This window comes from Capra hircus, chromosome 5 (genome assembly GCF_001704415.2).
Source record: "Capra hircus breed San Clemente chromosome 5, ASM170441v1, whole genome shotgun sequence".
Classification (NCBI taxonomy): domain Eukaryota; kingdom Metazoa; phylum Chordata; class Mammalia; order Artiodactyla; family Bovidae; genus Capra; species Capra hircus.
Window position 1 is genome coordinate 40,369,536 of NC_030812.1, and position 13,037 is coordinate 40,382,572.

Sequence of the window (13,037 nt, forward strand, 5' to 3'; positions counted from 1 at the left end):
CTAAAGGAAATCAGTCCTGAATATTCACTGGAAGGACTGATGATGAAGCTGAAGCTCCAATATTTTGGCCACCTGATGCAAAGAATTGACTCATTGGAAAAGACCCTAATGCTGGGAAAGATTGAAGGAGGGAGAAGGGGACGAAGAGGATTAAATGGTTGGATGGCATCACCAACTCAAAGGACATGAGTTTGAGCAAGCTCCAGGAGATGGTGATGGACAGAGAAGACTGGTGTGCTGCAGTCCACCCGGCTCCAAAGAGTTGGACACGACTGAGCATCTGAACTGACTGAGGAATAAGAATAATTTTATTGTAACAACTTTTTTGTTTTCTGTTATGGCTTCAAACTGGAGAAAATAAATACTCTTTTGTTTTTTAAAATTTTAATTTCAGTCCATTGATCTCTCCCCTCTTAACCTCTTCAGAAAGTTTTGACTCTTTCAATAACTTGGTACATAGTAATTTATATAATCAGCTATTTTTGCATATGGGTCTGCAGTGTTTTCCTTTTGGAAATAAAGGCAATTAAGAATGATGCAAAATAAAGTGCTTTTCATAAAGTTAAATGCCCAAGAAATAGTGCATTTATTTCTATTAACATCTATAGGCTATGTTATGTATTTCTTAAGAAAAAAATATACTTTTTTGGCCAGTTAAAATCTGACACTACTTGACTTATATTTAGGACTGGGGTCAGGTGGCATCTTATACTTTGTATTATCTCAACTTGTTGTTATTTCACCACATTATGCACGGATATGGAAGGTGATGACTTACAGACCTGAGCCAAACAAATTCCATGTGCATTGATTTCCCACATTAATTCATTCAATAAGTATTTATTGAGTCCCTATATGTGCCAACAACATGTTAGACTCAGGTGATAGAGCGGTGAACAGAACAAATACAGGCGCTGCTCTCATTTGCTAAGGACACTTTTCTCTGACTTTGGGCTTTTGTGCTTGTATGCTGAGTCATTTCAGTCATGTCCAACTCTTTGCAACCCTCTGAACTATAGCCCTCTGGCCTCTGCTGTCCATGGGATTCTCCAGGCAAGAATAATGGAGTGGATAGCCATTTCCTTCCCCAGGGGATTTTCCCAACCCAAGGATTGAACTTGCATTTCTTATGTCTCCTGCACTGGTAGGCGGGTTCTTTACCACTAACACCACCCAGGAAACTGTAATAAAGCACAGTCACCCTATTACCATGCTTACAACTTCAGATAGAATCACTGTTGCAAATGAGTTTAGAAGGTTGTTTACAAACTGCAAACAAACATATTCAATTTTTAAAAACAAAATGATTAGTGAGGAGCTCATCATGTTACAAGAAACATTTGAAAAGTGTTTTCCATTACTAGTCAAACCACTGATACTGGCTGAAGACCCAGTGTCAGATCAAATTAATAATTTCTCAGTAGCAACTTCTTACTAGTTTCATTAGTGATTCCATTTTGAAACAAATACTTCCCACTGCTCTCATTTCAGATGTCTGCATCCTGTTAATTAAAGGACTTCTTGCAACTTCAAGTCTTTAAAAAAAAAAATCTGTTTTTTAACTAGTTATTTGCAGCTACTTGTTTGTTTGAATAAAGACTATTTTGATACTCTTCTATCAAAGTTGAGCTTCACTAGAATTTTGTTTCTAGCACCAATTTGGTACACTATGCTTTGTATTATTGGGTGTATGCTCAGTCACTCAGACATGTCTGACTCTTGGTGATCCGATGGACTGTATTCTGTTAGGCTCCCCTGTCCATGGGATTTCTAGGCAAGAATACTGGGGTGAGTTGCCATTTCCTTCTTGAGGGGATCTTTTCAATCTAGCAAGCGAACCTGTGTCTCCAGTGTCCCCTGCATTGGCAGCAAATTCTTTGGCACTGAGCCACCTGGGAAGCTCACTTTGTGTTATGAAGTGTATGTAAACTGATGGCTCAGATGGTAAAGAATCTGCCTGCAGTGCAGGAGACCTGGGTTTGATTCCTGGGTTGGGAAGATCCCCTGGAGGAAGGCAAGGCAACCTGCTTCAGTATTCTTGCCTGGAGAATTCCGTGGATTTGAGGAGTCTGGTGGGCTACAGTCCATAGGGTCACAGAGTCAGACACAACTGAGCAACTAACATTTTCACTTTCAAACACAGCCATGTTGGTCTTTTACTACTTGGGATATACTGCATTTGAGAATAGGAACTAGGTACCGTACTTTTCTGTATACATTAGAAAATTAAAACCTGGAAATGTTAGAACTTCTTACCACTTTGGAATAAGCCAGCAGAGGGCAAAACTAACACAATAAGAATAACATAGTGGAGAATAGGATAGAATCTGGATCTCTGATACTGTTATTCAAAGAGTAATCATACTATTTCTAATGCTGCCACCTCCGGACATTCAGACTTATGTAATAACACACTACTGTAGTGTATAAGCAATTTGAGTATGGATTTCCTGTTACTCAGATTCAAGCCATCTAACTACTGATATACTATTATCCTCCTTTTACAGAAGAGAAATCTGAAGCTTAGAGAAAATAGGTAGGTGGTCACACAATCAAGTAAGTAGCAGATTGAAGATATGAACACAGGTGATCCTGCTTGCATCATCTAGGTTCACTCCACCCCCCACTCCCTATTATCCACTTCATGGAAAGATTTCTTTTTTATTTTTAAAAATGTTTGTTAGCAATTATACTATTGCTTGTGTAATTAACAAGTGATTAATAAAAACTAAATAATTAATGAATTAATTAATAAAAGTTCTTGGGCCAACAACAGTGGCCAGAATTGAGTGCTATTAGTATAGACACTTGCTAATTCCTCAATTAAGAACTACAAAGGTCAATACTGTATTTTTGTTACTAATGCCATGTTCCTCTTTCCTGATGCATACACACACACACACACACACACACACACACACACACACATATGGTGGGTTTTTTTTTGTTTTTTGTGTTTTTTTTGCTTGCTTTTTCTCTTAGAGAAAGACGTGTTCCTCCTCTTCCCAATGGTTAGGTTAGCCTCTCCTTTAGCCATCATGATCTTTCCATCCCTGCCTTCTTTGAGACTGTTCTATCACTCAGCAGGATCTTGAATTATCAATTTATTCTTTTCATGTCAGTGTGTGTAGTCAGTCATGTCTGATTCTTTGGGACCCCCATGGACTGTAGCCCTCTAGGTTCCTCTGTTCATGGAATTTTCTAGGCAAGAGTACCGGAGTGGGTTGCCATTTCCTACTCCAAGGAATCTTCCTTACCCAGCGATGGAACCTACATGTCCTGTGGCTCCTGCATTGGCAGGCAGATTCAAGTGCCACCTACTTCCGTATATGAATAAATTCAAATCATGCCTAACCCCTCTACCCTTTCTCTTGGTCCTGATATCTCTTTATTCTCGCCTTCATCATGTTTACCAAGAGACTTCTAGAAAATGCAGTTATTTCCACTAATTTCCTGTTAATTGAAATTTCTCTCCTAAAAGTCTCTGAGGAGTAAGAGGTGTTATAACCCTCCCCACCCAAAAGAGGAGGAAGTGATAATATGTTGTGTTATAAGTTCTATTCCTGTTTGGGCGTGTTTATTGGTGAGTGAAGTCAACATGTATTAAAATATCATCCATGCTTCATGCTTTCTTGTATTTCCTGTTTCAGATCTCCATGTAGTAAGCTAATCTAGATTGGGCATTTTCTGTTGGGCATGCTGACAATCCTTTCTTTTTACCTTCCATTCCTGCCTCCCTATTCCATCTCTTCTTTCTTAGAACGTCAAAGAATGCAAGATTTTGGGGGATGTGCATCAATTATACCTCAAAATTAGCCTTGGGACCCACTTCTTTGTACCTATTAACAGTATATTTATTTTGATGCTACCATTGTCTATCAGATGTACAGGAAGGACAAATGATCAATAGGACAGGATTCTGACATTACTACTGGGTTTCTGAACGTATTACCAGCAAAACACTATCAAAACAATATTCTGATTCTCAGCAGTCACCATTGACTTTTTTCTCTCTTTCTCCTTACCCCTGCAGCTTTATTGTAGTATGACTGACAAATAAAAAATGTATATTGTTAGTGTACACAGTGTAATGTTTTGATATATACATACACTGTGAAATGATTACGATAATCAAATCACATATTACCTTTTTCTGTGGTTAGAACATTTAAGATACATTCAACTAGCAAGTTTCAAGCATGTGCGCAGTAAGTTGCTTCAGTAGTGTCCGACACTTTGTGATCCTAGGGACTATAGCTCGCCAAGCTCCTCTTTCAATGGGATTCACCAGGCAATAATACTGGAGTAGGTTGTCATGCCCTCCTCCAGGGGATCTTGCCAACCCAGGGGTTGAACCCATGTCTCTTAAGTTTCCCTCATTTGCAGGTGAGTTATCACTAGTGCCACCAAGGAAGCCCAAATTTCCAGTATACAATATATTAACTATAGTCATCATGGTGTGTATTAGGTCTTCATCATTGACTTTCTCATAATTAACTTCAATGATTTCATAAGAGCTTTTATTCTTTTTGATCTCTGTGCAATACATTTGATACTATTATCCAGCCCTTCCTTCTTGAAACACTTTATTTGGCTTTTATGCATGTTACTTTACTAGTTGCTTCCCAGATGGCTCAGCAGTAAAGAATCTGCCTGCCAGTATAGGAGCCACAGGAGATGTGGGTTTGATCCTTTGGTTGGGAAGATCCCTTGGTAAAGAAGATGGTACCCCACTCCACTGTTTTTGCCTAGAAAAATCCCATGGACAGAGGAGCCAGACAGGCTACAGTCCATGGGGTCCCAAGAATCAGGCACAACGGAGCAACTGAGTGCTTTACTAGTTACTTTCACAACTCGTCTGTTGTTTTTATTGCCCAGGATTTGTCTGTCTTCTGGCAAAAAAGACCCCAGATTTATTATGGGAGTATCATCCCCCCCTCCAATCTAAGCCCATATGACTTAGTTCCATTAATAGCTCAAGCTGTGGGCACTAACGAGCCTTCAGATCTGAGTAGAATAGGAGATGTATCTTGGAGCCTGCTGTAGCCACTTGGTTACCACATGAAATTTGAGAGTGGAGCCTACACAGAAGGAAGTAAAATGGTAAGATGGAGTTATTGGTAACATCTTGGCTTTTGAGTCCCATATTTAGTTATATTTGAAATCAGTCTATTATAAACTTTTCAGAGACAAGAGACTATAAATCCTCCCTCTCCATACTTTTGGTTTAAACCAGTTTGATGTGTTTTTCTTTGTGATATGAACAATATCAAAACTGTGTGTACTTCTGTACATAAAAATGCATACATATAAATGCATAGAGAATGTTCTGGAAAGATACATTTCAAACTGATACTGGGGAAAGGGGACTATTATGGTAGGAGAGATGAATGGAAAGGGATCTGTAGCAGGACAGCTAAAACCATTCTCTGACTTATTTCCCTTTTCTATCTGGTCCTTAGCATTTCTTGAGGTTGTAAAGCAAGTGTACCTAAAACTTGGGTTTTCAAATTCACCTTGCAAACAATAATGATGCTTATAATTATTATTTGCTCTGCTAATTATGTATATTTTAAAATTCCTTTTTCATTTCTAGTAAATGAGTCATTGCTGTACCATCATCTGCTCCACAAATAAGAAAACAAGCACAAGCTAATTTAATTGCTTGTCAAAAGTGTATAGCAAAACACTGATAGTGATGGGACTGATGTCTTTCGATTCTTGGCCAATGGGCTTTCCATTTCATCATAATCTGCAATTGTGGCAGGCTTCAGGAAACTATATTTTACTTATGCTGTGGTACTAAAATGAACTTGGCACTCTTCAAAGGCTGGGAAGAACTCTGCTTAACTTTCGGATCCCTTATTTCATGTCATATTTCTTTTAGGGTGTAACCTGTTTTTAGGTATTTAGGTGACCTGATGATATGGAATGGAACCACTTTAAGTAGTTTAGTGTTCTGTAACACAAAATTTGAATTTCCAGCAAGGGATGGTCAGGAGATAAGGTGTCCCTGCTAGGAGTAAACGAAAGTTTGTTTCATCTCAACAAGAGGGAACTGGCAACAGTATCAGTCGATTCTCGCCTGGTAGAAAAGCCCAGCTCCTCAAAATCGATGAAACGGCTCGCCACCAGATGGCGCAGTTTTATACCAGTAGGCCTGGGAAAGGGCGTGCTCTTACCGGAATATTTTACAGTAGCATGAGTATTATTAAAGAGTTCATTGCTCTAGAGCTAAAAGCCCTCTCTGTTTAACTGGTCCCTGGAAATTATGAGAGAACCTTACTTAAAAGTCACACAATAAGTTTAAACAGTTAAGCCCTCTGAGTCCATTAAATCATTTTTCTTAGTTGCGGGAAAGGAAGGAAAGTGTTGTATTATGGAGATAATCATGACTGATAATCCAAAGAAAAGCAACTTTGACAAATTCTAATGTAACTTTTTATTGAAACAAGACAACAAAATTCTTTTCTTTAAAAGGAAGAAGTTCTAGCCTGCAAGGAAAAATAGACCTCAAACTAAGAAGTCTTTTACTCAAATAAGGAAAATAAAGCTGGTGGCTCAGCAGTAAAGATGGTAAAAGAAGCTGCTTACAATGTAGGAGACCCAGGTTTGATCCCTTGGTTGGGAGGATCCCCTGGAGAAGGGAATGTGTACCCACTCTAGTATTCTTGCCTGGAGAATCCCATGGAGAGAGGAACCTAGAAGGCTACAGTCCATGGGGTCACAAAAGAGTCAGACACAACTCAGCAACTAATGCTAACACTGAAATGATAAAGAATAGAATTATATGATGATTTCCCTCCTGCCCTGAGCCTGAAGAATGAAAGCAAATCAGAGGGACATAGTTTCTCTTCTAAAGTGAAGCTGTATAGAATGATTTACTAATGACAAGTCAAAGTGGGGGAAAAAAACCTACAAACTAATAACTCGCAATTAACAGTTAAAAAAAATTGATGACAAGTAATGTCATCTTTGCATTGTTTCAAGCAAATCAGGCAGGCTCAACAGTAAAGAATCCACCTGCAATGCAGGAGACAGAGGAGACCAGAGTTGGATTCCCAAAGGAGGAAATTGCAACCCACTCCAGTAGTCTTGCCTGGAGAATACCATGGACAAAGGAGTCTAGCGGGCTACATTCCATAGGGTTGCAAAGAGTCAGACACGACCAAAGGAGCTGAGAACAACACATCACACAAACAAATGAGACAGTTACAATTGCCCCCTGAAAATGGAGGACAACAGTGTAGCTTTCTCCAGGGAGAAGACATCCTTCCTTGCAGTATGTTGATGGAGACTGCCTATTAAACCTCAAATCAGATGAAATATTGGGTTTACTTTGTACCAGTGGGAGTTATTAATACTTGGGGACACGAGTGGAACGTATAAACGTGAGTTTTCTTTCACACATCAGGGATCCATGGAACAAGCTTTGTGATTCACCTGGGGAGATAGGTTAACTCTATCCTCCAAGAAATAAGACGTATCGTTCCTTTAAAAGAACCATAAATTGAGGAGGGACTGGCGATAAGAAACTGAATTGCTCCGGAACAGATTCATTTATATCACAATATTATAAAAGGAAGGAGAGGTACTTGCTCCATGCCATAACAGGATATTTTTTCCTAGGCCCTTCCAGCCTTGGCCATCCTCAGGCTTTTCGAAAGTGGTTCTCTCTTTGCCTTTCCAAAACGTGCAATCGTCGTAAGCCATTTCTCCGGGTCTGGAAGTCTAGTACCGGGCTGGCAAAGACTGGCTTGCTTCTCAGCTGCAACCCCCAAACTAAGGGACTTGGAGCAGTTAAGAAACCAAGAACCACGTTAGAAGGACCCTAGGTCAGAGGTCGCGCTCGACCGGGAGGTGGGGTTTAGGGGTCCGGGGTGGGCTGAGGCTGGCACCGCCCGAGGAGGGGCGGGGCGTCTCGGGCCAGCCCCGCCGGCTGGGGCTGCACGTGACCTGCGGCCCCACCTCCCGCTTGCTCCGCAGCGCCAGCTCGGCAGGCGCGGGGCGTGAGTCTCGAGTGAGACCCGCCGGGCTCCAACTCCGCAGAGCCGGGGCCGGCGGGCAGCAACTTTCTCCCCGGAGTGGCCGCGGCGGCGGCTGCTACCGTGGCAGGCGCAGCGGGAGCCGGGAGGAAGAAGGCGGCGGTTCCTTGTGCTCGCTCGGGCTGTCCAGCCCTCCGAGACCGCCAGCCCGCGGAGCCTCGTTCCCCCGGGCAGCCCCGGGCCCCTGCCTTATGTCCCGCAAGGCGAGCGAGAATGTGGAGTACACGCTGCGGAGCCTGAGCAGCCTCATGGGCGAGCGCCGCAGGAAGCAGCAGGAGCCGGACGCGGCGAGCACGGCCGGGGAGCGCAGCCTTCTGGCGGCCGCGGAGTCGAGCGCCAGCCTGCAGGGCGCGGGCGCGGGCGGCGGCGGCGTCGGGGACCTGGAGCGCGCGGCGCGGCGGCAGTTCCAGCAGGACGAGACCCCCGCCTTCGTGTACGTGGTGGCAGTCTTCTCCGCGCTGGGCGGCTTCCTGTTCGGCTATGACACCGGGGTGGTGTCGGGGGCCATGCTGCTGCTCAAGCGGCAGCTCAGCCTGGACGCGATGTGGCAGGAGCTGCTCGTGTCCAGCACGGTGGGGGCGGCCGCCGTCTCGGCGCTGGCCGGCGGGGCCCTCAACGGCGTCTTCGGCCGCCGCGCCGCCATCCTGCTGGCCAGTGCCCTCTTCACCGCCGGCTCCGCGGTGCTGGCCGCGGCGAACAACAAGGAGACGCTGCTCGCCGGCCGCCTGGTTGTGGGGCTCGGCATCGGTGAGTTCCGGCTTCGCGAAGAGCGCCTGCGGGGCCCCTGGCGACTCCGCCCTTGACCCTGGTCGCTGCGTTCTTTTCCCCCTTCAGGGTCCCCGTCGAGTGTGGCCGGCTCCCGAGGACACTTCGCATCTCTTGCTCCTGTTCTGAGAGCCCATCTGTTTGTTAGTCCGGCCTCGCAGTCTCCCTCCAGGGTGGGGGTGGGGGTGGGGGGATCTATGTGCTCGCCCCCGAGCCCACGTGGACTCTGTCGCCTACGGACAAGTGAATCCGCGTGATACTTGCCTCTCTAAGCCCTTCCCGGAACCTGGCTCCTCACCAGCGGTTTCCTTGATTCAGCCTTACCTGATGTCTATCTAAGAGCTTAGGAGGGAGGATCTCTTTACTCTCCGATATTGTCTCACTTTTTCCTCCACTGTAGACCCTTGCCTCTTCTAGGATTCCGAACTCCGAACCCAATCAGTCTTAAAAGATACAGTAAGAGAATTTTTAAAGTTCCTCAAGTCATCTGGACTCTACTCTTTGCTGCTCCTCGCTTTCCTTCTCGAGTCATTTATCTTTAGGGTAGAGTGCTATTTTATTCTCTTCTTTTGAGTTTACTTTTTGTATTGCCTTATGCTTTCCTTCCCGGCCCCCCCTCGCCCCCCCCACCAATAAATTCTTGACTTTTCTGTTTTTCTGACCTTTTTCTTTAAATCTGTATTCACCCATTCTCCTTTTTGTTTTGTCTCTCCTGCTTTCCCTTGGGTCTTGTTCACCTCCTAAATTCACTTTGAAACTATTCGCCCTGTGGATAAATGCCCAGCAAGGTGGATTTTTGCAGTTTACTGCCAAAATGAAGGGATGAAGGTTCCCTTGGGATTGGTTTTTTACCCTGGTTGCTGAGCAGGGCAGGTGCAGTTGGTAAGTTCTTGGCAGATGGAAGCTGTTTGGAATGTGCGCAGTATTATTAGAAAGCACTTTTGAGACAAAGTGGGGGTTGAGACTTAAATCTCACTAGTAATTTTTGTAAGGCATGCCGCTGATGCTTTTTTATTGTTTCATTTCATGATTCAGTTTCTTGTTTCCTTTAGGGTGCTGTTGAAGTATTTCTTCCCTGTGGCTGGGGATTGATGAAAGAGCCCTTTAAACTAGGGCTCCTGATGATCTGTCCATTCACCACTTGTTTGACGTTTATGCTTTTCACCTTTTCTCTGTAGACTCTATGGGGGAGAGAGCCCTATTTATACAACTCCACATGTAGGAACCATAACCTGAAACCCAGCTCACTGTACTTTATATTCAGAATTGGTTATTACTGATTTCCCTTTTGTTTGTTTATTGCTCTGTTAATTAGTGAAGCAGGGCAAGGCTCTCAGTTAAATGTTAAGTTGGTTTATTAAAGTCTAAAATGACCAAAAAGTACAGCTGAAATGAAACCTCTCTGTAAGAAGTACCTAGTGCCTTCAGGATTCTCCTGTCAGCATTCTTTGCATGGGACAACAGATTACCCTTTTTGTTTCTTCTGACATTGAAATAATGTAATTTTAGGTAGCAAGATTTGTTCAGTAAGAATGAGTCTTTTTTGTGATTTTGGAAATCAGTACTGTTTGGCAGAGATCTCTCAGTGAAGTTTCCTAGTGTTTAGCTATGGCAAGTATTGGATATTTGGGTATTATGTTTAGTCTTGTATCTGATAGGAAAATCAAACCCCTGTTGTGTGTTTAAGGGCCCTTTCCAGATGAGCAGAACACTGAGGAACATTTATGCTTCAGTAAGAGTGGCTGGGCAGGGTTAGAGCAAGGTAGAACTAGCTAAGCTCTGTAAGAAAGGCTCACAGAGAGGGTTGTTAATTAAAAGAGGGTACAGTTACCCCAAGAGAGGAAAGCCTAAGCTCTTCCAGATGGAAATGGTATGTTGATAAGTAGTGTTTTGACAGTAGAGATAAGGAAAGGACTTTCTAGGCCAAACTTGGGAATGAGCAAAGAAAGGAAAGCATAGGCCATACTTGAGGAACAAGGTGGATGCAGCAAAGAGGATGAAGCAAGAGGTAAGGTTGGAAAGGTTGGTGTGCAAGAGCAGCATCTGTGTCTCTGGCACCAGGGTTGCTTGCCTGATACTGCAGCTAGTTATTTAGTCCTGGTATGGCCTGTCTTACTCATGGGGGAGCACCACTTAGTCTGGAAGCCCTGATATAAAGTTGCATAAAAAGCTCTCTTCACTTACAAAATGAAGAATGTTTTAAAGTTTTAAACAGATTTTCAAAGAGGCCACATTACACGTCATCACCTTTCAAATTAGGATCTATGCGATGCATGTAATTGTAAAATTCTTAAAACTCAAAAGATTACTAACCATTCAAAAAAGAAATTACAAATACTGTTAGCTACAAGGAAATGAGTCCTTTTAGGATGAGCATTTTTTTAGGAATACAAAATTAGTATTGCTTGTTTACTACATGCATCTGAATTTATATCATACTATTTTAAGTAGTTAGATTTTGTGTGTGGTCAGGAGGTTTTTGTTTTTGTTTTTTATTATCCCTTTGATATTTAGTAAATATCGAAGAATAACTTTGTGTCTTCTGATATACTTTTCTGGCAAATTTGTAATGGAAATTTCTTTCTTCCACAAATTTACCTGTGGTAAATATAAAGCCCATAAGGACAGGGTTTTTTTGTTCATTTTGTTCACCAATGTACAGTACTCTCAGCCTGTAGGAGGCACTTGTACTTGATGAGTAAATGAGTGTATGGTAAGCAGAAGCATTAAAAAGTTACATTGCTGATAGGGTATCAAAGTATTAAAGGATTGTTATTTTTTTAGAGTATTGTGAAATGCTTGAAAGACTATATAAGGGTTTTAGTTTGCTCAGTTCAGTTCAGCCACTCAGTCGTTTTCTACTCTTTGCAACTCCATGGACTGCAGCACATCAGGCTTCTCTGTCCATCACCAACTCCTGGAGCTTACTTAAACTCATGTCCATCGAGTCAGTGATGCCATCAAACCATCTCATCCTCTGTCACCCCCTTCTCCTCCCACCTTCAGTCTTTCCCAGCATCAGGGTCTTTTCCAATGAGTCAGTTCTTCACATCAGGAGGCCAAAGTATTGGAGCTTCGGCATCAGTCCTTCCAATGAATATTCAGGACTGATTTCCTTTATGACTGACTGGTTGGATCTCCTTGCAGTCCAAGGGGCTCTCAAGAATCTTCTCCACCACCACAGTTCAAAAACATCAATTCTTTGGTCCTCAGCTTTCTTTATGGTCCAACTCTCACATCCATACATGACTATTGGAAAAACCATAGCTTTGACTGGATGGACCTTTGTTGGCAGAGCAATGTCTCTGCTTTTTAATGTGCTGTCTAGGTTGGTCATAGCTTTTCTTCCAAGGAGCAAGCGTCTTTTAATTTCATGGCTGCAGTCACCATCTTCAGTGATTTTGGAGCCCAAGAAAATAAAGTCTGTCATTGTTTCTCCATCTATTTGCCATGGAGTGATGGCATATAGATGGAGAGCATCACTATGAACCAAGCTAGTGAAGGTGATGGAATTTAGTTTGGAAGAGTTTAATGAAATCATTTACTTGTTTAATAAACGCTAATTAAGTTTCATTATTGATTCTTTAACTTTTGGAGTAGGCAGTAGTTAGATAAAAATCCCACCCTGGAGGTATTCATTCTCTATTGGAACACAAAGGCCATCAACAAGCATTTAAAGTACAGCAGAGGTTTCTGTAACTCCCATGGGACACACAGAAGAGTAAGCAATTGCATTTTGGGGGAGGAAGAAAATAGAGCAAATAATTAAGGAGGTTTTATAGAAACAGATTTAAATTGGGGTTTGGAGGGTGAATAGGAGTTCAACAGATTTACAGAGATCCATGAAAGAAGCTATTATTTTTTAGTGCTTTAGTATGGGGTAGGTACCCTGCTGTTTTTACATATGTTATCTCATTTAATCCTTTTAGCTCTAGAAACAGGTCTCCTTTTGCTGGATGCCTACCTCATAGATGGGCTTCCCTGGTGGCTCAGAGGGTAAAGCGTCTGCCTCCAATGTGGGAGACCCGGGTTCAATCCCTAGGTCAGGAAGATTCCCCTGGAGAAGGAAATGGCAACCCAGTCCAGTATCCTTGCCTGGAAAATCCCATGGACAGAGAAGCCTGGTAGGCTACAGTCCATGGGGTCACAAAGAGTCAGACACGACTGAGCGACTTCACTTTCACTTACCTCATAGGTAGTGTGGGTTCTGGACCACTGAGATAAAGT

General features: G+C 42.9%; 1 protein-coding gene across 1 annotated transcript in view; it reads left to right on the forward strand.

The window, feature by feature from the left end:
* SLC2A13 (solute carrier family 2 member 13) overlaps positions 7,974-13,037 on the forward strand; it is a 504,156-nt gene continuing 499,092 nt past the window's right edge. Inside the window, exon 1 of the mRNA XM_018047921.1 lies at positions 7,974-8,792. Coding sequence (XP_017903410.1) covers positions 8,237-8,792 — 556 coding nt within the window. The 5' untranslated portion in view covers positions 7,974-8,236. The remainder of the gene's footprint in view (positions 8,793-13,037) is intronic.